This window comes from Phascolarctos cinereus, unplaced genomic scaffold (assembly GCF_003287225.1).
Source record: "Phascolarctos cinereus isolate Bilbo 61053 unplaced genomic scaffold, phaCin_HiC Scaffold_9;HRSCAF=440, whole genome shotgun sequence".
NCBI lineage: Eukaryota > Metazoa > Chordata > Mammalia > Diprotodontia > Phascolarctidae > Phascolarctos > Phascolarctos cinereus.
In genome coordinates, this window is record NW_027556402.1 from 156,773,219 (window position 1) to 156,790,708 (window position 17,490).

Consider the following 17,490-nt stretch of genomic DNA (forward strand, 5'->3'; position numbering starts at 1 on the left):
TCAGGTCTCTGTGATGTATTTTGCCCATATCTGGTATTTTGTCATCTTTGTCAATTTGCATGGTAGGAAGTAAAATCAATCAATTAATAAGCATATTAGGTGCCTACTATGTGCTGTCTTCGGAGTTGCTTTAGATTGTATTTCTCTTATTAATGATTTGGAGAAGTCTTTCATATGATTCTAATAATTTGTAATTCTTCTTCCCAAACTCTTTTTCCTGATTATTGTCTTCATCTCCCTCCCATTAGAACCTTGGATTTTGCTCCTTGGCCAAGTGGCTTTAATGGGCCAGCTTTGACCTTCTCTTGCCAGGGCCCAGCCTTCCCTGTCATCAATTTATCATGAAGTTGTGCTTTTTTCTCTGCCTCCCCCCACTTTTCCAGCATCCTTTTATGCGTTTTCTGCATCTTCCTGCATTAGATTGTGAACTCCTTAAGGGCAGAGATTGTCTTGCTTGTTTGTATTTGCATAGAAGTTTAATACATTAAGTGTTTAAATGTGTTTTATCTATTTTTATTTCCTTTGACCATCTCTTGATGGTCCTGAGGAATGAAATGATTTGGTATTAATTTTGTAACCAATGATTCCTTATCTCTTGAGAATTGGCTCTTGGTACTATATTTGAGTTAATTGCCTATATGTCTTGGACATTGACCTTTTATCAAAGATATTTGATGCCGGGCCATTTTTCTCAATTCCCAAATTTTGTCCTAGTTGCTTTGATTTTGCTCATGCAAATGCTTTTCAATTTCGTGCAACCAAAATTGTCATTTTTTTTCTTTTATGATCACCTCTATCTTTTATTTGGTTAGGAATTCATCCTCTATAGTTGTGAGAAGTCTTTCCTTCTATTTTCTTATGTGGATTTTTTATATTTAGAATCATTACTCATTTGGAATTTGTGTGGTATATAATGTAAGATGCTGGTATTAACCTTTTTTTAAAAAAATCAAACTATTTTCCAGTCTTACCAGCATCCTTGAAGATCCTCCTCAAGGCAGTTTGTAGTTTTGGATTTACTGAACATCTCTTGAGTCTTATATTTGAAGATCAAATTTTCTGTTGAGCTCTGGTCTTTTTATCAGGAAGGTTTAGAAGTTTGCCCTTATTAATAACATGTTGTATCTTTCTGTCCCATTTACCTTTTTATGTCTCTCTTGAGTCTTATATTTGAAGATCAAATTTTCTCTTGAGCTCTGGTCTTTCTGTTAGGAAGGTTTGGAAGTCCCCTATTTTGTTGAATATCCATCTCTTCCCCTGAAAAATCATGCTCATTTTTGCTGGGTAGTTGATCATTGGTTATGATCCAAGCTCCTTTGCCTTGTGGAATATCACATGTAAAGCAATAAAAAATTGTTTGATATTAGGGAGAAAAAGAAAAAAAGGAAGCATGTCAATAGAACAGACCAGGAAACCCACAAATAGAATCCAATATGTGCAAAAATTTGCTATTTGTTCAACCTATGTTTAAAAACAATGGGCATTGGAAATTCTATTTAATGCAGTTCTTTGGGAGTGGGTTGGAGGGAGGGAATGGATCATCATCAATGTCCCACTCTCCTTCATCAACCACTCAGTTTGACAGACCCAGCTTCCTCTATAACACCCCTGGACTATGAGTTTCACTGTCCTTTTGCCACTACTATTACCCTATGCCTCTTATTATTTCTTTCCTTATATCTATCATAATTAATCACCAGCCATTAAGAAGAAAATTGTTTCCAGTCCCCTACTCATGTTGTTTCATTTCCTTCCTCTTTAACCCTACCCCAAGCATGTCCCAATATAATCCTGCCCACTCTTCCACAGTGCTCTCTTTAAATATCTCAACCAGTTTCTTCCATGTCCCTATCCATGAAGAACCAGGCGACCAGGCCTGCTAGAGACCTCATCCCTCCCCATAAAGTCCCAGACCCTCATCTGCATCTCTGAGTAGAGATCCTCCTCTGTTGTGAGAGGAGCAAAATTCTGGTATTTCCAAACTGAGTTAGAAATCTGAAGAAAGCCTAGGGTAACTTGAATGTATAACATCCAGATGGGTAGCCTCTTGTGGGATTATTCTTTTCTTTTCTTTTCTTTTCTTTTTTTCTTTTTAGTGAGGCAATGAGGGTTAAGTAACTTGCCCAGGGTCACACAGCTAGTAAGTGTCAGGCGTCTGAGACCGGATTTAAACTCAGTTCCTGCTGACTCCAGGGCCAGTGATCTATCCACTGCGCCAGCTCACTGCCCCTACTTTTTTTTCTTTTTTTTTTTTTCTTTTGTAGGATTATTAACCTCCTTTTGTGGCCCTAAGAGCATAGTACCTGAGGTCTAGTGATACCGCTTTACAGTCTGAGATACACCTGCATCTTTGTCTCTCTGGTAACTGAATCCATGTGTGAACTTTCCCCACCAGCAACCATGAATCTGTTGTATTCTCTGCCCTGAATGCCTCTTCCCTTACCCTCATGTCCATGCCTGTATCATGAACAGGATCATAGGATCATAAGCTGGGAGCTGGAAGCTAGTGGGTATCTAGTCCAAACCTCTCACTTTACAGATGAAGAAACTGAGGCTCAGAGATGTAAAGCGATTTGCTCAAGGTCTCACACACACAGGAAGTAGTAGAAATGGGATTTGAACCCAGGTCCTACTGAGAAACTAAGGCTGAAAGAGATGGAGCACTGGGGCCTGGAGTCAAGAAGATCTGAGTTCAGATCTGGCCTCAGACACTTCCTACAAGTCATTGACCTCTGTTTGCCTCAGTTTTCTCAACTGTAAAATGGGGATGATAATAACACCTCCTTTGCAGGTTGTGATGAGGATCAAATGAGATAATGTTGTAAAGCACTTAGCACAGTGGCTGGCACATAGTAGGTTCTATATAAATGTTGGCTATTATTATCTTTGTATAAGGAGTTTAAAGTAGCCTTGGGGAACCTCCCATCAACCTACTAGATACTTCCAACAAGAGCCACTAGCTTTGTTATCAGAACCAAACTTCTCTCTCTCTCTCTCTGTCTCTCTCTGTCTCTCTCTCTCTGTCTCTCTCTGTCTCTGTCTCTGTCTCTCTCTCTCTCTCTCTCTCTCTCTCTCTCTCTCTCTCTCTCTCCCCTCCCTCCCTCTCCCTCCCTCCCCATCTCTCTGTCTCTCCCTCTCTCCCTCCCTGTCTCTCTCTTTCTCTCTCTGTCTGTCTCTGTCTTTGTCTTTTTCTCTTTCTCTCTCTCAATTACCAAGGCTGGTAAATACAGGAGATGAGAAACAACCTGTATGAATTTCTCCTCGAAGAATAAAAAAATGAACCAAGTTAAAGCACTGGTTTTTTCTGTAGAGACTAAGTGACTTTTCACGTTCCTCTATCAAGTGACATCATCCTATTGTTTCACTGGCTATTTCTCAGAACTGGTTAGGGTATTTCTCTCATTTTGAGCCAGTGGTTCAAAGTCCCAGCACTGGAATTATGTGACAGAAAAATTTGTCAGATAAAGATTATGGTTTTACAACTAGAAAGTACCAAAGAGCAAAGAGACTATCTGGTCTAATACCTTTATTTTACAGATGAAGAAACTGAGGTCCAGGGAGTTCAAATGATTTGCCCGAGATCTCAAAGGTGGTAAGAGTTGGAGTGGAGGCAGGATTTGAATCCAGGTCTTTTAATTCTAGAGATAGTAAAAAAAAATTTCTGGTCACTAGATTTCTTCTTATACAAAGATAATAATAGCCAATATTTACACTTAATCTGAAGTAATTCTATAGATCTAAAATTATACTCATTTTAAAAGAGGAGGCTTGAGCTCATTATATGGTAGAAAGGAAATCAAGGAGGTAAATTATTCTTTACATCATGACTAATGGGAAAATATGTTTAATATGAATGTATAAATACAGCCTACATCAGATTGCACACTGCCTTGAGGGGGGGAATTTAAAACTCAAAATCTTATGGAAGTGAATGTTGAAAACTAAAAATAAATAAATTATGAAGAAAAAATAGAGATGATGAAGTCAGAGGAGAGATGACATGGTAGAAAGCAAAGAAGTTGAACAGGCTGGCTTCAGGTTCCATGGTGGTCCACAACACTCCCAGTGCATATTAGAATGTAATTGGGAAACATTTTTAAAGACAAGTAAAAATACAACAGAACATAGGTAATGTCAATATATGGTTTTCTAAACCAAGATGTGGCTTGCAGGGATCCTTATGAATGGTTCAGTGGCCCTCATTTCTATTTGATTTTGACACCATGGGTGTAAGGGAATGAGCACAGAATTTGGAGTCACAACCTGAACCAGATTTTGAAGGGTCCTGCTTGGAAGGGTCAAAATGGCATGAAACAGCCTCCAGGTTGTAGAACAGATCTTTGTGCTGCTCTCCATCATAAAACTTATATGAGGAGTGCCAAAAAAACGTTCTGCTACTGAAGTCCTCCTAGATGAGGAAGAAGGTAGATTTAACATTTAAATGTAGTGCCTCTGGTTTGGACCCTCCATTTTCTTCTAGGATGCTTTCTCAAGCAAGGGTCTTTCAAAATCTAGTTCATAAAATGATAGGATTGAAATCCTATTGAAATCTGGAGTTTGTCTCCTCTGCCTACTTCATTTTAAATAATGGAACTGAGGCCCGGAGAGGGAAGTGACTCAGGTCATACTAAAGACCTGGGCAGCATTCCAATCTAGGTCTCTAGGCCAAATTGAGTGTACTTCCTATTACATCATCTTGCTTCTCCATCTTCATACTAAGGTACAAGAGCAGAAGGAAAACTAACAATAAAGCAAACAGTCTAGTTTTGTGTGGACCCACACAGGTCAAGTCCTACAATTTTCTCTATGGTTATAAATAGTTAAATGTACATGGATAAAGTCATGGGCTTGGTTCTCCATCTGGGCAAAAAACATATATAAACCAATTATCAATATTAACAATTTAAAAGTCCAAATCACTAGCCATAGCTACGGGATCTCATTGCAAATGTACTACATAAATTCAGTATAACAAGCATTTATTAAGCACCTACTACATACAGAACATTCTTTCTCTAGGAATTCCCTTTTCTAGTAGAGTGAAGCCTGTAGGAACCAATGGATGGTTTCTAGGTTTGGATGTTGAAGAAGCTGAGGAGAGAATGCCCTGGCTCATACATTAGTCCCTTAAAACCCTAGCTCCCTGATTTTCCCAACTCTGTACAACCTGCTCTTTTCAGTGGTTAGGTAACAAGTCGCAGGTGACTGTTATTCAGCTGAAGTTCTATGCTCTGTCTTCCTGTTGCTCTTCGGTTGCCATTCTAAGGGTGCTCCTGTTTGTCTCTTGACTATTTTAATTATATTTTGTGGTATGCTACATGCATACCTCCACCTCAGGCTTATCAAACAAGGTGCAAACATTTAAACTAGAAACCATAAAATAAGAAACAAAAACAAAGTGCACTTTCCAACCCAAAGGTTGGGGGCAGGATGGTGTGGGGCAGGGGTGGGGAACTTGCAGCCTCAAGGCCACATGTGGCCCTCTAGGTCCTCAAGTGCAGCCCTTTGACTGAATCCAAACTTCACAGAACAAATCCCCTTCATAAAAGGATTTGTTTTGCAAAACTTGGACTCAGTCAAAGGCCGCACCCAAGGACCTAGAAGGCCACATGTGGCCTCGAGGCCACAGGTTCCCCACCCCTGATCTGGGGCATATTGCAGGTGTTGAGAACTATGCAGAAGCACAGAGGTGGCATATTGTATTTAGAAAAAGAGCTAATAGGACTATTTATCTGGAATGTAGAGTGCATGAAAGGGAGCACATGAAGGGAAAAGAACTCATTGTAGAAAATCAGTTGTACTTCTAATCCTGCCTCTATTAACTAACTATGAGACCTTGAGGAAGTCACTTTATGTGTCTCTGTCTCAGTTTTCTCATCTGGAAAATGGGAGAGTTGGATTTGATGATTTCTAAGAATCTTTCCAACTCTGACATCATATAGTCAAATAAATAATAGAAGATGGAAAGGAAATTTCTTTGTCTCAAGATTTGCCATATCCATTCTTCTGGAGGCCTGTGTTTTGTCTAGAGCTATACACTCCAACACAAGGGAGAAATAAAGCAATTTTAAAAGACACACACACACACACACACGTACACAAAATGTACTTGGTGTGAAATTATTTAGAAGATCTGAATTATCCAGATAACTGCATCGATTTCTTTTTATTTGACATGTAGAGGTATCATCTGTGTCTATTTAACTGATTCCATAGAATCAGTGAGTCAAGCTATTGATTTTCTACAGCACCGGTGGTGATAGTGACAGCCCAGGGTAGTGGAAAGAGTCCAGGGCTAGGAGTCAGAGGACCTGGTTTCTATTCCTGGTTCTGTCACTAAGTAATTGTGAGAGTCTAGGTAAAAACAAGTTCCTTTATCCCCTAGACCTTGATTTTCCTTTCTGTAATTGAAACTATTTCAATGGTAGACTATAGCTAGGCCAATGCACATTACAAAGAAGGAAGAGGGTCTAAAGGTACAGGTAGATTTTCAAGGGGGTTGTTTCCAGACTTTAGAACAGGTAAGATTACAAACCATTGGGAGTTGGGAAATGTTGATGGTCAGTAGCCACTCAAGCAGCTAGAGTATAGCCCACTTTGTCTCATGCATAATAGGGGGCTTTGAACTGGTAACATCTGGTACACACACACACACACACACACACACACACACACACACACACACACACTTAGCATAGGGCATAGAATGGCATTCTTCAAAATGGTGGACTCGGCTCAGTGCCTACTACCCAAGCACCATCTCCACGAAGAAAAAAGGAGACAGAGGAAGGTCTTGGGGATGAATCAAAATTAGAACCAGGATTATCAACATGGATCCTTGATTAATAATTATATCCTAATAAGTTAACTAAATCTCTTCTTTTGCGTTTGTGCTAGGTAAGTCATTTGCTCCATCTTGATACCTGGTCTTAGGATGGCTTCCCAAGCCTCTTAGCACAACTATCCTTACTTCATATCTCAGATGTGATATCACTTAATAAAGTTTAAAATGTTACGCAAATTGAAGATCATAATATTGATAATGATGGGAAGAACAAGAGAAGAAGAAAGAGGAGGAAGAGGAAAAGAAAAAAGGAGAAGAAATATAGATGGAAGTAGAGAAAAGAAGGGAAGGAAGAAAGTGACTAGTGGAAGAATCCTGACTGAAAGTCCTGCCTCGAGTACAAGGCTGCATTTAGAGAGCCTTAAAAGAATTCACTGAATGTTCTCAAAGGAAAGCTCATTAGGAAACACAGGACCAAACATCAACAATAGCTTGTCTGTTAACAGGGGAGATGTTCTTAAAAACTCTGGGCCCTCCTTCTGCTGTCTTAATATACTCTGTGGATACATTGGACCTCAAGACCAAATTCTTTCTAAATAGCATAGTTATAAAAGTGTGAGTTAGTTTATACATACCCAAGAGTTTGGCTCTAAAATGCCATAAACTCAGTTATTCTCTAGGCTGTACAGCTGCTTTGAGGTAGACCTGGCAGAGTTCCTGGAAATACTCTGAATGGCACAACAGGCAAGCACTGTCTATGCCGACACACTTATTTCTAGTCATTTCCTTCCTTTTGTCCAGAGTAAAAAACCACTTCCAATAGATGGGCCCCTAACAGCATCCCATTCGTATTCATCACTTGGTGATTTTTTATTCATTTTATTCTCTAAAACATCTAAATCCAGGCACCCACCAAAGGAGGCGAACCCAAATTTTTGCTTTTGCTTTACAGTACAATCAGCCAGCTCCTTGAGGGCCCCTGGTTACATCATTCTGAAGAGGATGAGACACTCATCCTAGCACAAAGAATCGTCACTGGTGCTCAGGCTATACTATCTATCAGATGACTTCTGTAAACTCTAGGTCATTTACGCTCACCTTGAATTTTCTGGCTCTTTTGCCCCAGTATATGATCAGTCAACCAAGCTCCCTAGTCCATAAAAAATTAGGTATCAGATTGATTCCTAGATACTTCTCCTCCATGAAGCCTTCCCTAATTAGCCCCATGAAGTCACAGAGAGGTAAAAAGATAGGGTAAAAGATGTGGAGCTAAAAGGGACCTGAGAGGCCAGTCAATTCTAATCTTCTCAGGGAGAACATGGGGCCCAAGTTAAATGACTTACCCACAGTCACACGAGTAGCATGTGACTGAGACAGGATTTGAATGCAGCAACTCACTCCAAATGCAGTCCTCTTTGCTCTTTACAGAGCTGTATACTCCACAGTGATCTCTTTTACTTTGTATCACCCCAACATGTATATGTGACACATGATTATATATTTGTTTACCTGCTACCTTGTAGCAAACTCCATTGGCTAACTCAATTATAATCACTTCCAAGGACTGGATAGACTTCCTTTGTCTGCTCCCTTTCCCACAAATGACAAGTAAAGAGAAACTTAAAATCATATCTCAAGCTAGAATGGACTTTAAAAGCCATCTAGTTCAACCCTTTCACTTTCAGATAAAGGAATTAAGGTTCAGAGAGTTTAAGACTTGACCAAGGTCACAAAACATACATCAAAGGCAGAATTTGAACCCAGTCTTCTGTCTCTAAAACTAATCCTCTTTCCATTGTATATACATAAGTATTCTTGGCATGAAAACTTTTACTGAAGTTTTTCTTGTTTGCCTTTTGTAAGATGCTAGCCAAAAGTCAATCACAATCAGGGACTGTGAGTTTTTTTCCCCAGTCGTTTTGGTTTAATGTCTAATATGCCAGGGGTACCATACATAAACAAGGAACTTACCTTTCTTGTTCTGATTGCCCCACAGATCAAAACTAGAGGTAAATCTAGCCTGAATATAAAGGAAAATGTCCGAATGAAACTGGCCAAAGTAGAAAGGGCTGACTCAAGAGGTAGGGAGTGGCCGTCTAGCCTCTGCTGGGAGATCTCCAGTGATGGGCCACTCCCCAAGGATGTGGACATGCTACAGCAGGATTTCTGGCCAGATACAGTTTGGACTAGACAGCCTTAAAGGTCTCTTCCAAATCTAAGAATCAATGATTCCATTGAAAACTAGATGGGAAAAAAAGCAAACTTATTCAAAATAATAATAATTCCTCTATCCTCATGTTCTACTTGTGAACCTTGTAGGACTTAAGCTGAGCTTCAAAAATACATTTGGAGACCCATACATTTTGAACAATTGTGCCAAATTATTTCTTTGCTTGGTTTTGGAGTTAGTCCTCCTATTTCCCCTTCCTCTTCTGACATTTACAACAAATCTATCTGAAGAGTAATATCTTCTAAATCAAGTGAACAGGTCCCAGCGTAACCTCATCAGGAAATGGTGAGAGAGGCTTCAGCAAGTTTATTTCCCTTTGTAAACCTTTATAATTCTTTCAAAAGCATTCCATTTAAAACATAATAATTCTCACTCAGTTAAGAATATGATTTCTACCCTGAGTCACTTTAGTGTTCCAACCAGACCTAGAGCTTGGCACCAAAGGGGTGTTTGCCTTCCAAATCATCCTAAGATGCCACTGTTTTGCCCCAAACACCCCTAGTTTCCTTCAATAAGCCATGTCATCTATAAATTTGTCCTAACTTTCCTTGTACTTACTTGTGTTCTGGACCTGTAAAATCCACTGGGGCTAATGAGTTTCATATATTAAGACCAACTTACTTACAAATAACATTTCTGTGGATTAAAGCATCTTCCAAATAAGCTTTTAATGGAGATAGTCTAACTATACTTGTCTTATCCCCAAAGGAAATATAATGGTTTTAGAAAAAAGCCAGAAGGTAACATCCCAATGTAAGGGGATTGAGTTTGGGTCTCACTTCTGTTACTTATTTAAGTTTAAGAAAACATTTATTCATGTCCTTAAGATAGAGCCTTCTTCTGGCTAGGATAGCACGCATTTGTAATTCATGCTACCAGGAGGCTAAGGCTGGTGGATTTCTTGACCTTGGAAGTTCTGAGGTGCAGAGGCTAAATTGATCAGGTATCTACTCTGTCTGGCATCAACATGGTGAACCACCAGTTTGTGTAAGGAGGAGCAAACCATCTTAGGTCAAAAATGGAGCAGGTCAAAGTTCCCCTGCCAATCAATGAGATCAGGCTGTGAGGATCTCTTGTTATTCCAAGTCTAAGTGAGATAGGGAGACCCAGTCTTCAAAAAAGAAAAATTCATTTCTATTATATTCTATTTTTAACATTTCCTATTATAGATTTCCATTAAAGTTTTCCTAAAATATATTTGGATTCCATGGAATACTATATTAATTTTTAAGCTGAATATGAATTAACTTTTCATTGTTGTTAATGGAATAACATCTTTGTTGGGGAATAAGGCCAAATCAAAGAAGCAAAATTTCCTTAAGCCATACTCTGAAACAACTCTTTACATTTTTCATACTTTACCAAAAATTCTGGTGTGAAGGAGATACAACATACATGATCTCTGGGGCACAGTTTCTCCTGTGAAATGAGAAAGCTGGAGTAGGAGATTTCTGGGGTTCCTTCCAAATCTAAAATTCAATAAACTAGAGTCATGAAGGGATTCAACTGCTACTTTGTACACACACACACACACACACACACACACACGGTCTTCAGGGTAACAGAATCATAGATTAAAGCTGAGATGAACTTCAGAGATCTTACTTTTGTTGTTAAGTCATTTCAACATGTCCGACTCTCCATGTTCCCATTTGGAGTATTCTTGTGAAAGATACTGGAGTGGTTTGCCATTTCCTTCTCCAGCTCATTCTACAGTTGAAGAACTGAGGTAAACAAGGTTAAGTGACATGCTCAGGGTCATACATCTAGTGTCTGAGGTCATATTAAAACTTGGGCCTTCCTGACTCTGGGCTCGGCACTCTATCCACTGCAGTACCTAGCTGCCCATCTTTTAATCTAGCTGTTTTCAAAGTGGGCTTTCATGGACCCCCGGGTTTCCTTAAAACCCTTTTGGAGTATCCTTGAGTCAAAACTATTTTCATAATAATACTAAGAGGTTATTTGCCTACTAAAATGCTACTCCTTTTTCCAACTGCACATTTGTATGAGGCTAGATTTTCTTCACATACTTCAACCAAAACAATATATCATAACTGATTGAATGCAGAAACAAGTATAAGAATCCAAATAAGAATTTTCCATTAAGCCACAAATTTTAAAAATTTGCAGAAATATCCAAAACAATGTCACTTCTCAAGAATTATTTTGTTTTGGAAAATATAATTTTTTTCATAAAAATATATTAAGTTAGCATGTAACAGGTTTATTTCTGACACTTTAAATTAATTCATAAATAGTTTTAAATTTGAGAGCTATAACCAGGGATGCGCTGAAAGTGGGCTCAAACTAACCTGAGAGAGCCAACTGGTAAATTTTTAGTGTGACGTTTATCCCTTGAAAATCGGCAAATGCTACAAATCAGGATTTGATTTATGCTTTGTGGGTTATCTAGACTTTGGAAAGTAATGGAGAAAATGTTAATAATGGATATTAAACTTGAAAGTGCGTCGTGTGTGTGTGTGTGTGTGTGTGTGTGTGTGTGTGTGTGTGTATTAAAGACTCACTTAAACATTTACTACCACACCCCTGGCGATAACCCACACAAATCCTCTTCAGGGTCATCAACAATTTTTAAAAGTGCAAAAGCGTCCTGAAACCAAAAAGTTTGAAAACTGTTGATCTATTCCAACTCTTGAGCATCAAGTATTAAAGGAAGTAGATCTCACCTCTTTCATTGAAAAGGAATGCCTGAAATGGAGAGAAATCTAGATGTGAAGATAGAAAAATTATAACAGACAGAAAGTCTAAATATGAAAGCAAGAGGCATACCTTATTCACGTCCCTACCAACTGCAAATGCAATCTAATCATGGAAATTAAGTAAAAAATATGGAGGATGGGAAGGCTGCCCCTTGTAAATGGTAGCTTTCCATGATTTTTACCAGTCCCCTCTTCATTACTAGGGAAAATATAGCTTAAGAATCTCTGATTTGGGGGAACTTTGAAATAAATCATTTTGTCTTAATTCTAGGTATTATAGTGTAACAGGAAGAGCATTGAACTGGGAGTCAAAAGACCAGGGTTCTAATCTTCACCACATCTAATTAATTGTGAGACCTCAAGCAAATCTCTCTCTTAGGGTCAATATTCTCATTTGTTCCCCATCTGAACAACAAGGGGGTTGGACTAATGAGCTCTAAAGTCTCTTCCACCATTCTAAAATTTCTATGAATCTATAGGACAAGCAATTGGCCTATAAGGATTCAGTACAATGTTTTGTAGCATAGGTTATAGAATTTTCCATTAGCAATTATGTTCATACTTAACACTTTAAGGTTTATAAAAACCTTTCATCATCATTGAAGACTTTGGTGAACTGGGAAAGGAGGGACAGTAGGGTGCCAGAGGTGGTTCCCATCTCTCCCCTCCCCTTTCCCTTAACTATTTTGTAGCCCATTCTACAGTTCCAGGATTCTCCAAGGCCAAAAACAAAGTCTGTTTTACCTGCCTCAATTATCCTCAATTATGCCCTATGCCACCAAACTGGCCTCATTCAACCCTGTATCATAACAATCGTGATATTACTCACAGCCTCAAGGGACACCATTTTGTTTTGTTTTGTTTGCTTTGTTATTTCTGCCTCTAGCTTCCAAGGGCCCAGAACATCCAATGAGGGAGCTGGTGTCCAAGGATACACTAAGTGAGGAACTGGAGAACTAAAGAAAATAGATCATAAAAACTCTGTCTCGAGCCTAGGTAGTGGTGGAGGAGAGGAAGATGTTAAGAGCAGTGAGACCTCAGGTATTAGGGAATAAGATTCAGAACCTTGGTGCTTATGTCAGGATGGATCACAGTGATGAATGAGAGAATGAATGAATGGATGAATGAAAAAAACATTTATTAAGTGCTTACTGCATACATGTCAAGCACTATACTGGCGATGAGTCCCATCAGGGCAAACTGGACATTTGCTTGTCATAGACACCAAAGAAATGACATAACAAAAAATATTGACTGTGTAAAAGTCATGCATATTACAGCCATTTATGTGAACAGTTTACTAGTGGTACCTAATTACCATACAGCACAGTAATAATTACGAACATCATTAAATGCACAGCAGATCCACTTGGTCATAAGTTTTTTTTGAGGGGAACTCAGTAAACAGACACTAGGCTTCATAGTTTGTCACTCACAGAAGATAATAGTCACACTCAAACAGTTAACAGCACTATAACCACTATTATTATTAATTATATTATTGTTGTTGTTATTATTTTTTTTCTAGCTGTTCTCTATCTACCCAGGTAACTTTTTTTTTTGTAGCCCAGCCAGCTTACCTTAGATGTTTTCCAGCTTTCTTGCACCTACTCACTGGTACCATCATACTGATTGGTGACATTTTTGCCTGAATGCTTCCTGAAATCCCTATACCTCTAAATCTCGAGGAAAAACAAAAATTTGGGGAAGGTAACAAAAAATATGAAGTTCTCCCCAATACACTGAAATGTTTTTATTATCCTGAGAGCTCAGGAAGGGAGCTCCACTGAAAATAAATTTGTTCTAAATGTCATTGCAATACTATGGTAGCCCATTAGCACATAAAGAACCGAAAAGACTCAGGAGAGAAAAATGTAGTAAACAGTAACTAAAGTATCAGGGGAAGGCTTCTGTTTCCTGTGAGGTCTCTTAACTTCCCAGTTCCTTCCTCTGAAAAAAAAGAGCAAGTATTATTTTCTTTTGGGGGCTGTTCTGATGATCACACTTGGAGTATAACTGGAAACTCATAGAGTCAACAAACATTTATTAAGCACATATTATGTGCAAGGCATTTTGGTGATAAAAAAGGCATTGTGTTGTGCACAATTTTTAAAAAATTTACTAAGGAATAGAAGAGACAACAAATTATTGGTTCCTAAAATTATAAATAATTTTGAAAGCTTTCAAGATCATTAAACTATATTTTGTTAAGGAAGTTCAAAGCAAGATAGGTACCTGGGAAATAAGTTGTTATAATTAGTTCATTGCTCTTTTGAGTTTAATTACCTGGTTTAAAAACAAAACAAAACAAAACACAGTTGCTAAGTGGTTTCAACAAAATTACTGTGACATGAAAAAAACGAACAACAAATCTAACACATGGTCAAACTCCAAGAAGCTATTTAGTAATTTTTTTTTTAGCAGTTCGTGTTGGTGATTAAGTGGAAGGAGGGGAATTACCAAGTGTGGAAATGAGCTCATGCAAAAGCTAAATGTTTTTACTTTGTTTTTGCTTTTAAATAAAATTGTCTTTAAATATGGAGTTCTGTGAAAAACTCAGTTTGGTATCCAAAGTTATGGTACAGTTTCTAGCAAAACCTTGAGTCCTTGCATCATTAAATAAAATAACTAAAAGAAAAGGAGAGGTAAAAAACAGAAAAAACGTCCACTTAAGGCCTCTGGGGTATGCTCTGATTAGATGAAGTCATCAAAAATGGTTCCTGTGTAAGGTATGCTTTAGCAAGACACCTAATGGTCAACGTTTCTAGTGAAAAACAATGTCCAGGAGAAAAAAAGCAATCTGTACAAAGTACCAGCATGGAACAGGAACACATAAGGCCGGTCTCGCAACCCCCAACCTAGTCAATGGTCTTCTGTGGGATGAATCACGGTGTTTATTCCGTGCTGAAGATTTAAAAAATCTTGCACTCGTTAATAGAGAAGAGCTTCCTCCTGCTCCTCTTCCTAGCATGATTAACCGCAGTCCTCACAGCACACTCGAAAACCTGTTGTACCCCTCGGTTGCTGAGGGCTGAGCACTCCAGGTAGCCCTTGGCCTTCACCTCCTGGGCCAGCCGTTTCCCATCCACTGAGTTTATACAGGAAGCCCTGTGGGGTCCCATTTCCCTCTGGTCAGTCTGTGTGGCCACCACCAACACCGGGGTACAGGGCAAATTGCTCCGTATCTCAGCAATCCATTTGTTCCTCAGGCTCAGGAAGGAGTTATGGTTGGCCACAGAGTAGCACATGAGCACCACATCTGCCTGTTGGTAAGAGAGAGGGCGGATGCTTTTGAAGGCATCGTTGCCTGCCGTGTCCCAGAGGCCCAGGCTGATCTGTATACCGTCCATGAAGACGTCTACCCCTGCGTTCTCGTACACCGTGGGCTTATACATTTCAGGGAACGTCTCCGATGTGAAGCGCACCAAGAGAGCTGTTTTCCCCACAGCAGCATCCCCCACCAACACACATTTGATGGAATTAAGCATCTCGTCGAGCCTGGTTCCCAAGTACGATATCAGTCCTGGAGCAACATACACCTCAGGGGGCTGTAGGAACACTGGTCATTCAGGAAAGGCAAGGTGGGATGTCCCTTCTCACAGATTCACCACTCTGTGGAATTCCACATCCCTTTTTAAAGTTAGTACAGCCCATTTAATGTGCAATGGATCCTAGTCTCCTGCCTAGAATAGAAACAGAAGAGAAAATTTTACAGCGTTTTATTTTTCTGATCTATTTTGTCAAGACCTTGACAGTATAGACTTCAAGTCTGCTGCATGAACACATATTTCACAAAGGGGGTTTTTGAGCCAAACCTGTAATATTATTGGTAGAGGAGAGTTCCAATCAGGAAACTGGTGAGCAACTGCTCTGTAATGGTTAGTCTTAGAGAGTTCTCCAGGGACACTGAGAGGCCCTGACAATGATGTACCGAGAGTCTCCAGGACAGTATGTTTGAGAGGAAAGACTTGATCTCTAGTCTTCCTGGCTCTGAGTGACCAGAAGCAGCCCGGGCACCATAGAGCTTTTCTATAGAACCTGGAGGAAGACAGTGGGAACACGCCAAGACTACATATGGTTTGGCCACCTCAGCTCTATGTCTGAGTCACTGCTCAACCTCAGCTCCATTGCAGCAATGCCATTGTCGCAGATCACACTTGAGCTGTCATTTCAGCCCCCTCCCACCCACTGGTGGAAGCGCTGATCAGTTTTCCCACTAGTCCCCTCACACATGACCTATGAAGAAGCACTGTTTGTCTGATATGATCTTTGAAACAGCCCGGTGATCAAAGGCCAAGTCACAACTCAGATAACAACCGAAAAAGATCTGATAGAAACCGGGTGTGTGAGGTAGCTTTTTCAGATGACAGTCTGCTTCAGCTCCAAGAAGTAGGGGTGGGGGTGGGAAGTAGTTGGGGGAGGGGAGGGCAGGTGAGGGGATGGGGAGAGAAGGGGGCTGAAAAATATCTCATTCTCAAATCAACTTTGGCAACATGTGAGAAATGCAAGGAACAAAAAATACGATGAGCATTGTCGTGACTATTCCCTTTCATTTACCAGTTAGCCACCACCTTCTCAAAAAGAAGGATCCTGAGAAACTAAGGAATTGTATACAATTGACTGTTTATGCTTTTCTGATAAATTGATGCTTCTGGGATCAGATAAACCTTCACCCCAAGTTGGGTGGGTGAGATTCTGATGGCTTAAGAACAAAGCCAACTCAACCCTAGTCCTTCTTGAACTAGTCAAGAAATAGAGCTTTCTGTCCCCTGGAGAAAGTTATTGAAGGTTTTTGACCCAAGAGTCAAAAAGGTAAAAAAAGATCCCAAGGGACTAGTGACAAAGAATTTCTTGAACTTTAGTATCTGATTAACAAAGCCAGTATGGTATGAAAAACCATTGATTAAGACATCAACAAATATTTATTAAATATCTACTATGTGTCAGGCACTGCTAAGCACCACAGATAAAAAATAAATAGCTCTCACCTTCAAGGAGCTTACATCCTAATGGGGACATAATATGCAGGTTGCATGTATGTAGGTGTATCTCAGAAATATTGCAGGTTCAACTCCAGACTACCCAGTAAAGCGAGTATTGCAATAAAGCGAGTCACATAATTTTTTTTGTTTCCCAGTACATATAAAAGTTATGTTTATACTAACTGCAGTCTATTAAGTGTCCAATAGTATGATATCTTTAAAAAATTACATACCTTAATTTTAAAATCCTCATTGCTAAACAATGTTAACCATCATCTGAGCCTTTGGCTAGTCCTAATCTTTTTGCTAATGGAAGGTCTTGCCGTCTTGATGGATGCTGACTAGTCAGGGTTGTGGCTACTGAAGGTTGGGCTGTCTGCAGCAGTTTCTTAAAATGAGACAGCAATGAAGGTTGCCACATTGATGGACTCTTCCTTTCACTTGAAAACTTAAAGGCTATCATACAGTTATCAATTAGTCTAATTTCAATATTGTTGTGTCTCAGGAAATAGGGAGGCCTGAGGAGAGGGAAAGAGATGAGGGGAGCAGCCAGTTGGTGGAATAGTCAGAACACACACAATATTTATCAATTAAGTCCGCCATCTTATATGAGAGTGCTTCATAGTGCCCCAAAACAATGACGAGAGTAACATCAAAGATCGCTGATCACAGATCACCATAACAGGTATAATAATAATTAAAAAGTTTGAAACATTGTGAGAACTACCAAAATGTGACACAGAGACATGATGTGAGCATATGCTGTTGGAAAAA

General features: G+C 39.4%; 1 protein-coding gene across 10 annotated transcripts in view; it reads right to left on the minus strand.

Annotated features, from left to right (window-relative positions):
* RHOH (ras homolog family member H) overlaps positions 1-17,490 on the minus strand; it is an 83,139-nt gene that overhangs the window by 21,234 nt on the left and 44,415 nt on the right. For 9 of the 10 annotated variants that reach the window (XM_078149039.1, XM_020991282.2, XM_020991269.2 and 6 more), the window contains one exon: positions 12,856-15,417. In XM_078149039.1, coding sequence (XP_078005165.1) covers positions 14,647-15,222 — 576 coding nt within the window. In that variant the 5' untranslated portion in view covers positions 15,223-15,417 and the 3' untranslated portion in view covers positions 12,856-14,646. Of the gene's footprint in view, positions 1-1,142; positions 1,321-3,524; positions 3,639-12,855; positions 15,418-17,490 lie in introns of those variants that run through there. The other variant, XR_013484219.1, reaches the window with a different exon arrangement.